General features: G+C 37.7%; 2 protein-coding genes across 5 annotated transcripts; both read right to left on the bottom strand.

Moving 5' to 3' along the window:
- Positions 1-1,186: 1,186 nt before the first annotated feature.
- On the bottom strand, positions 1,187-8,766 carry LOC110775991 (protein OPI10 homolog). 4 transcript variants are annotated; one of them, XM_056842596.1, is made up of 4 exons: positions 8,539-8,764; positions 7,367-7,493; positions 6,776-7,256; positions 1,187-2,015 (listed from the first exon to the last, which is right to left on the bottom strand). In XM_056842596.1, the coding sequence occupies exons 2-3, from the start codon at positions 7,467-7,469 to the stop codon at positions 6,793-6,795; spliced, it is 567 nt and encodes a 188-aa protein (XP_056698574.1). In that variant the 5' UTR covers positions 7,470-7,493; positions 8,539-8,764; the 3' UTR covers positions 1,187-2,015; positions 6,776-6,792. The 4 variants fall into 4 exon arrangements, with proteins under 4 accessions (XP_056698574.1, XP_021836270.1, XP_056698568.1 ...); XM_021980578.2 differs by lacking the exon at positions 1,187-2,015 and adding an exon at positions 2,093-2,444 and having other exon boundaries at positions 8,539-8,758; XM_056842590.1 differs by lacking the exon at positions 1,187-2,015 and having other exon boundaries at positions 6,492-7,256; positions 8,619-8,766.
- LOC110775989 (disease resistance protein RPP13-like) lies at positions 1,757-5,919 on the bottom strand. Its single transcript, XM_056834487.1, has 4 exons — positions 2,438-5,919; positions 2,170-2,250; positions 1,926-2,015; positions 1,757-1,846 (listed from the first exon to the last, which is right to left on the bottom strand). Exons 1-4 carry the CDS (start codon positions 4,967-4,969, stop codon positions 1,757-1,759), a joined length of 2,793 nt encoding a protein of 930 aa, XP_056690465.1. The 5' UTR covers positions 4,970-5,919.
- Positions 8,767-8,799: the final 33 nt, after the last annotated feature.

Genomic DNA, 8,799 nt, shown 5'->3' with positions numbered 1-8,799 from the left:
AATTTTGCTGTGAATTGGTTGTTTTATTAAGATGAATTGACAATTTTCCGTCCCCAATACTGTTTTCAAGGATATGGATTAGTGTTTGATGTAAGAATTGGGAAAGTTATTGATGGTTTTGCATGTTGATCGGTTGTTTGGGGAATTGGGGGGAGTTGATACTTGGTAATCTGTGGAATGTTGTGGAAGAAAGTGATTAAAGAACAAGTGTCATTATTCTAATAATTTTTTTGTTATCGGTAATTTATTTATTTTCTAACTTTTTGTTAACTTAATTTTTTAGTTTTGTTAATTATAATCTTACTTAGGGTCGTGTTTTGTTCCTTACAAATATTTTAACATGGTTTACTTTATTGTTAATAATGGATAAAATAAATTTTATAAATATAAAATAGGCCAAACAACATAAAACTATTTCTACTTCTTGAAGGTGTTTCTAAATTTTTCGGCCAAACAGATGTATTTCTAAGAAGTGTTGCTCTAGAAACAGTTTCTATAAAACTACTTCTAGGAAACAGAAGTTGATTTTTAGAAGCTTGGCCAAACAGGCCCTTCGTATGATACAAAGGAGCTTCAAACCCTTAGACTATCTCCACGATAGAGAAAAGGATTACATCTCTCCATTATATCACTAACTGGGGGTTTCATTTTCATGTGAAAAGACCAAATATCTCCATGAAACACCTACTACTGCTACTAGTGGTTGTATCAAGGATCTCCATGTGATAACTGATAAGAGCAAAGATCTCCATCTTCAAGGATTACGTCCAAGAAGACTGTTTACTTCTTCAAATTGTCAGTCCCCGAACCCCCAGGTCTATATTACTACGTTTTAACTATCGTCTTATTGAGGATAGATGGGGGCAATGTCATCTTTGGACACGGACACGGACACAAACACAAACACAAACACGGCCTCCGACTCCGCACTCCAACTCGTCACTCCCGAAATAATCTTTGATGACGATCTGACCCTGTCAATCTGTCATAGTATACCCTCTTGACAAATCCTTGGCGACTCTTTGTGTAGGGCTTACAAAACCTTGATTAAATTCCCATTTTGGATTCCATCAAGCAATTATGAGTTGCTTAATAAATACACAGTAATCCTCTTTTTTCACAATGCTCATCTTATGATGTGTGTGTGATTGTATGAAGGAGTTAAACCACCTACGAAAGTGTTAGATTGTGAAATACCATAATCCGGAGTGTTATCATTGATCAAATATATATATTAGGTTACAATATTAGTCCTAATTATATTAGGAAATCTGATGCGACAAGAAGTCTAATTATCCTAAGAAATTTATCTCTAGCACACCCCGCAGTCGTAGCGGATAGAGGTCGTACGCTAAGACTGGATCTAAAATCCAACAATAGTTCTCGAGACGGGCTTTTATGAAATATCTGCAAACTGATACTATGATAGTACATGAAGAACACGCATCTGTCCCAAAGCTATTTTTTCACGAACAAAGTGTATATCCATCACATGTTTTGTACGTTGGTGTTGAACGGGGTTCGTAGACAAGTAAATGGCACTAATATTATCACAATAAATAATGGTAACCTGACGCAGAGGACAATGCAACTCAAGTAAGAGATTACAGAGCCAACAAGCCTCAGAGAAGCATTTGCGACGCCTAGATATTCTGCTTCCGCACTTGAATTGGACAATGTAGGTTGACGTTTCGACGACCAAAAAATAAGATTATCTCCCAAAAAACAACAATATCCTGAAGTCGATCGACAAGTGTCAGGAAACCCCCAATCTGCATCTATATAGGTGATCAAGCGCATAGTACACAGTAGACAGATATAAATGTAACCCATGATCAATAGTTCCCTGAATGTAACGCAGGACACGATGTAATGCACCAAGATGTGGCTCCTGGATCTCACATAAACAAACAAACCTACCGTACCGCATAAGCAATATTAGGCCGAGTGAAAAAGAGGTACTGAACAACACCTGCAAGGCTGCAGTATTGAGTCGGGTCCTTTATAGCCCCAATCTGCATAAAAATGTATTGCCAATCTACCATATTATACAAGTATAGAACCCAAAATGAAATAAAACAAAGCCAAAGAGTGAAGTAAAATCACATTAATTTCTAAAAAGGCCGGTAGTTGATCTTGATGCATAATCATGGATACTGGTATTATTACCATAAAAACTCTTTGCTCTTGCCCAACTAAAATGACCATAATTGAAAGGAAAGTACCAAAAATAATCCTTGCATTACTAAACTGACCACAATAATCAAGGAAAAAGCCATAACAATGGAATCTGCTTCAGGTAGGGAACGACTTTGTGATTAGAATCTCGGACGATGGAGTTGATTTACATTAGCAACCTGCACTTGATTAGGCCCTTTCTTTTCATTTTATTCAGACGATCTGCAAAGTGAGGTTGTGGGCGCAGGACTTCAACAACCTTCAAGCTGGGCAGCATAAACAACTCGAGTTGGTCATCTTTCCAGTTACAATAATTATCTAAAAATTCACATGAGCATCTTTTTAGAAAGAGATATTGTAGTTGAACGAAAGCAGTTTCATATGCTGAACAAGCCCCTTGAGCAACACTCTCCAAATGAAGGGTATGAAGTTTAGGAAATGAAGCTTTACTAGCAGAAAAATAGAGAGATTCCAAATCAATTAATTTCAGAATGCGAAGATTGGGAAACTTTCCAAGCATACTCAAAGAATCTTGTGACCATGTTGAGGCTTTCAATGTAAACTTGGTGAGGCGTGAAGGAAGATCAGCCACACTGACTCCCCTAAATATATTATCCCTGTCATAATTGCTGTTTGAGGAGGAGATCTTCAACGATTGTACATCAGGCAAACATGTGAATGTGTTCTTCAACGACCAATCAAGGATATATGAGCCACACAATGAGAGTTTTCTAATGTTAGGGAAGAGTCCATCCACGACAGCGCATTCAAAATCATTGTCAGGATAGATGGAAGATACCACCCGGAGGTTTTTAAAAAGTTGCTTCTTAGATAAGAAGGTTTTTGAATAACCACATAGCTTACTGCGCTCTCCTAATACGAGTTGCTGCAAACCTTGCAGCTTTAATAGCATTTCCATACGAATTACTATTGACTGGTTACCCTCTATGAAAAGCATTTGGAGGTTCCAAAGCTCAAAAACTGATTTTGGAATTGAAGATGATGAAAGGAAGAGCCTTAAATACCTCAAATTCAAGAGGGAACCAATGTCATCAGGCAGAGTTGTGAATTTAATAGCAGCTCCCAGGTCCAAGACCCTTAGTAACTTATATTCGGTACACAACTTTTTCCAGAATGCTGAGCTCGCATAACCCAACTGAGTGTCAAAGGACAACAATGCACGGACAGAACAAGGATCCCGATCTTTTGATTGAACACAACGGGACGTGTGACGATGGACGGATATTCTTCGGGGCCTCCATTTGCTTGTTGTGGAGGAATGATTATCCTCAATCTTGGATGTCGCCCGCATAAAGTTCTCACGTATTGCCTCTCTGATGCAAAGGTCTCGTACAAGATCATGAACTCGACAAGTCTTGAGTCCACCATCAGTTCTCCTTGTTCCAGCTTGAACTAGACTTCGATCAATTAGGGCATCCAGGTAGCTTTCAGCTACTTCCTCTATAGTCAATCCTCCAAGTGGCTGTATAAACCCCTCTGCCAGCCACAAGGCAATTAGCCTTCGAACAACCATTTCATGGTCCTCGGGGAAGGCTGCAAAGTAAAGAAAACAAGGCTTCAACTCTACTGGGAGATTATGATAACTCAAAGCCAGTATTTCCAAGCAGGCTTCGTCTTTGCCAAGATGAACACTAACATCCTTCAGCGTCCTTTCCCATATTCTTTGTGACTTCTCTTGGCTAGCTAACATACTCGCTATCACAACAATGGACAAAGGTAACTCCTTGCATCTCCCCACAATTTCTGTCCCTAGGGGATTGAGATGAGAAGGGCAAGGATCCCCGCGAAATACTTGCTTCTCAAAGAGTTCCCAACTCTCCGTCGGCGTAAAAAAGCGAAGAAAATGAGGTTCCCTAGGGCTAGCGTGCCTAGCAACCTGAGCTATACGGGTGGTGATGACAATCCTACTCCCATTCCCCTTGTTGGAGAAGCAAGACTTGACCTCGTCCCACATGTGGGGCTGCCATACATCGTCCAAGAAAACTATGTATTTTCTGTCCTTGAGGTACCCTTTTAGCATTTCTTTCAGCTTTTCAGTGTTTAGTTCCTCCAGTCCCTCCTTATCAGGCATCACCCTGTTGAGAATGTTGATGATGATCTGGTCAGTATCGTAATCTTCAGACACTGACACCCAAGCACGGCTATGAAAATGATCTATGATGAGCCTGTCGTTGTACAACTTCTTGGCAATTGTTGTCTTCCCTAGGCCACCCATCCCAACTATAGATATGATCTCCAAAGCGGGTGACCCCTCTATAAGCTGCTTCAACAAGGTGTCAGCCACGTCCACAAACCCAACCATTTCTTCATCAACATCTTTTCTCCATCTATGAAGGGAAGCCTCAAAGTGGGGATTCATACTTCCCTCGCCTATCTCAATCCCAAACTTCTCCTTGTTAGCATAGATATCATCTATTCTTGTTTTGATGCCACCAATTTGCTTGGCCACTCCACGGAGCATTATTGCATGCTCCGCACTATGGAGGACTTTCTTAAACGTACTCCTCCGTTGTTGCCTCTCAACATTGAGGAGAAACGTCTCAATAATATCCTCAGCCTCAAATGCCACTACTTTTATTTGCTCAACTAACTCGCTCACTAATTCATGATCCTGGTGTTTTCCCTCAGAGTTCCTTAAGAACTTTTTCATGAATCTCAACTCATTTTCCAGAGACTTGAGTTCATCCCCTACCCCACTTAATACGTTATATTCTTCAACAGCAATGGCCCCCAATTGCTGAACCAAATTTGTCAGGATACTATCAGCCATTCCCAATCCCAAACTCCCTAACTTTCTTTTTTTCTTTTTTTCTTTTTTTCTTTTTTTCTCTAATTTCCCTAATCCTGTTTGCAATCTCTCTTTTCTTTTTGTAGATGATATTTCAATTACTCACGGTCGTACTAACTGTCATTTCTTAATTAGTTGTTTACCAAGTCTTCTATATAAATTTTATTTCATTCTTTGGTGTAAGTAATCTGCAACCAATGAGCTGTCCCCAAAAATAGGAAATCGATTTATCCATGACTTATGGATCTGAACACATGATAAAAACAGTAGGAAACTAGGACTCACTTTCACAATACTCCAAAACAAATGACATATATAATCGGTACTAACTATAAATAATACAGAGTAGAAACTACCATTGACTTTTACTAATAAAATCACACCTAATTATAAAGTCCCATAGTCCCATAGTCCCAACCTATTATTGGTATTTGTTCACTTTAGATGAGTCGGAATCAGTTTTTAATAACTTCTAGTGAAGGTCGTTTTTGAGACAGCTTAGAGCATCTCCAATGGCTACATATAGGGACTAGCTTGCAATTTTCATAAATTTTCTAGCTACTAGCCAACCATTGGAGTACATATGAACAATTAGCCAAGTTAAGCAAATTAGCTCTACAAAGCTAATTAGCTTGGGAAAAAAAGAACGCAAAAGAAAATTTGTTTATTTGATAAACATGTGAATTGTAATAAAAATAAATTAAAAAAAATGGTTTAAAAACTCAAGCAACTTGCTAACCATTGGAGCAAAATACATATGAGAAAATAGTAGCTTCAAATTTTGATGTGGCAAATGAAAGCAACTTACCAATTAGCTTACCATTAAAGATGCTCTTAGTACATTAGGAGCATAATTTTAGATGTGATCGGATCGTGATGTTTTAAAGTATAAAATGAAAGTCTGTCACGTAGTACACCTGATGACCTGAGTACCTAATGATGCCCATCAGATTCAAATAAAAGTAATTATGCAATTTCACCAATCGTATTCAGAGGCTAATCAAGTACCTAATGATGCTTCCAGGAGGCTAATCAAGTGGCAAACTACTTGACGACTAAAACAAGTTCTTGTATTTCTATGTCATTTTGGTTTTCGTCTTTTGACCCCTTCCTCTTATCATCCACAAGGATGAATTAGGTTGGCCCTTACCAATGAGTTAACCTATTTTCCTTTCCTAATAATTTTTTAAAATAAACCAATCGAATTCGGTTAGAAAATTTGTTTACCCGTCATATTTAGTTATTTACATGTCAAGAATAAATTTGTTAACCCATCAGGGTGACAGATTTGTTAACCCATCAGGGTGACAGATTAACGGCTAATTTCATGTCACTTCGACATTCAAGGAAAGCACAGAGTTTAAAAGCCAACCCATCAAGTGACACCAAGGCATTCAGGCTCAAAAAGAACTGATAATAAATTGCAATAGCAAGGACAGGAACAAGAAAGTAAATAATGTTTATGCAGCATAAGTTATGCAACGTATCAAAGATAAAGCATAAATAAATGAATAACAGTAGACATCATATCATTGAGGCAAACTTTTACAGACCCTAAAGGGAAGGAAGAACATTCACAATGGAAAAGCCAACTTAGGATGCATCAAACATGGGAGAACTAATGGAAATTAAAAAATACATAACCAAAAAAAAAAGAAAATAAACTATAATGCCACATAAAAGATCAAAAGTTTCTACAATCAAACAACATAAGAAACAACAATAAAGCAGAAACTTATAGTCATACTATCATATGTAATGTAACTAGCTTTGAATCTACAGCAATACCTCAAAATTTCAGTCAGCTACAAGGTAAAACCCTTCAAGTAATCAGGATCACGCTTAGCACGCTCCTGGAACTTCTTAAACCACCGATCCAAGATATCCATGGGCACAATCAATTTACTACCATCAACGCCGCAAAATGACTGCATGAAATTAAAGAGATTCTCCCCAACTTTGAGGGCGGTGTGCTCAATCTTCTTATCTGCAGCGATATCAAGAGACGGGAGCGACGACACGTCTTGAACAGACACCCCAATCTTAGCAGAAAGAGGGGAAGCATCAGCTGTAAGGAATTGGCCTTCGCTTCCAGGCTCCGGCCAGAGGAGAGAGAGAACAGCAGATGGACGAGCTACTGTGACGGCACCACAGTACACAAAGGGTGACCCGGGTGATTGTACATAAACTGCTAGGGCTTTGTCTGCTGGAAGGGTGAAATTGTTGAGTAAGAAAATACACATATCTTTGACTTGATCATATGCTTCACCTGCAATTGTTATATAGTAATTGAGCTGAACAATATGAATAATATAAGTATGAAATACGCTGCATAAAAGAAATAGCAGAGGGGTTGAAGGAAAGAAGAGAGAGACATACCGACAAAGTGGTTCATATCGAGAACCCAATGAAATGTGTCAATTTGGGTAAAGGTAGAGATGTCAAGTGGGAAGCTTCGATTTGGGAATACTACCCCAAACATATTTATCAGCTTTCTTTCTTCTATCTACAAAAGAGTGGAGTAAACAATAGAAATTAAGGATCCCTATTAATCTATTATTACTGAAAACATGTTTTACAGAGTATCTTAGAAGCAGCTAGGTTTGATGCAATATTTTCCAACATTTCAGATTGTTTAAGTAGCTTTTGCTCGCGTTGTTTGATGATTATGACAAAAGGTCACTGGTTTACGAATTCAGCTCAGTACTAATCAGAAAACTACACAGCCAACATTTAGTCTTTTAATAACAAGGTTTACTGTTTATGCCCTTTCAGAGCATATAAAATTAACCAACAAGCTTATTTAACATAATCTGAAAATCGGTTGACTACAAACTAGCAAGAACTATGTGCTAACCATCCAACAACCACATTTTTTCCAAGTTTAATTTTCGATTGCACTTTGAATCAATTTCCAGTCCTTTCTCAAGTTATGATCCATCCTAAGACTAAAGCAAGACGACAAACCGGGACAGCAACAGACGAAAATGACGACCTAACCACAAAATTTTGCTATCCTTCAAGCTACATCCTAACCAAAACTAGCATAATTCTGCAGTATTCAAAGTAAGACTATCATATACTAATCAAATTTAATGCTTCAATTTCAGATTTTACGAAAGTAATCGAAAGACTCCAGATTTATTTGCTTATGCACTTATAACACCAGTTTAAATTCATAAAGTTCATAGCCAATTTCAACAAAAAAATAAAAATTGAAGTTTGCCGATAAGCAAAAACTAAAAAGGTCCACGATACTTGATCAAAAACTTAAATTTGCATGATAAAACACACCCATTTCAACTTAAATTCACAGTATCAATTTTAATCGAGTTCCAATCAATGTGCGAGCTACTTCTCTAGAACATTCTAGCTTACTTGAAAAATTGCAAATTCAAACCTAAGTTCATAAAAACATTACAATTACATCTAAAATCATTAAAAAAAACATGAAAAATCATGTAAAAATAACCAATAAATCACAATAACAAAAAGTTACAGTTCATTAATTGTCAAAGAACACTAAAAATGAGAAGTAACAAAACCCTAACCTGGGATCCCTTCGGGAAATTAAAGTTTACAAATTGATTAATGATTTGTGCCTAATTTTCACCAAAGTGTCGCGAATTACCGAATTGGCTTGTTGTTGCTTCTTGCAAAGGACGCGGAGAACATAAGGGCGAGAGGAGAGAGAAAGAGTGAGAGTGAGATTCTGTGTTCTGGATTGTTCTGGATGTTTTGATTGATATTCTGGGTTTCTAGAATCATCACTAAAAAATGGTAAGACCTTTTGAGGTGGAACTGGGTCATGA

The sequence above is a fragment of the Spinacia oleracea genome, chromosome 1 (genome assembly GCF_020520425.1).
Source record: "Spinacia oleracea cultivar Varoflay chromosome 1, BTI_SOV_V1, whole genome shotgun sequence".
Lineage (NCBI taxonomy): Eukaryota > Viridiplantae > Streptophyta > Magnoliopsida > Caryophyllales > Amaranthaceae > Spinacia > Spinacia oleracea.
The sequence above is the reverse complement of the archived record's forward strand: the minus strand, read 5'-3'. Positions and strand labels throughout refer to the sequence as shown.

Bases quoted from the DNA above. Each gene is read 5' to 3' on its own strand.
- LOC110775989 (XM_056834487.1), bottom strand. From the start codon at position 4,969: ATGGCTGATAGTATCCTGACAAATTTGGTTCAGCAATTGGGGGCCATT. The intron at 2,251-2,437 runs GTTGTTGAAGTC...TATTGTGGTCAG, and splicing joins TTATGCTGCCCAGCTTGAAG to TTTAGTAATGCAAGGATTAT. The intron at 2,016-2,169 runs GTAATAATACCA...ATTTTTATGCAG, and splicing joins AAGAGCAAAGAGTTTTTATG to ATTGGGGCTATAAAGGACCC.
- LOC110775991 (XM_056842590.1), bottom strand. From the start codon at position 7,469: ATGTTTGGGGTAGTATTCCCAAATCGAAGCTTCCCACTTGACATCTCT. The intron at 7,257-7,366 runs GTATGTCTCTCT...TAACAATTGCAG, and splicing joins CGATATGAACCACTTTGTCG to GTGAAGCATATGATCAAGTC.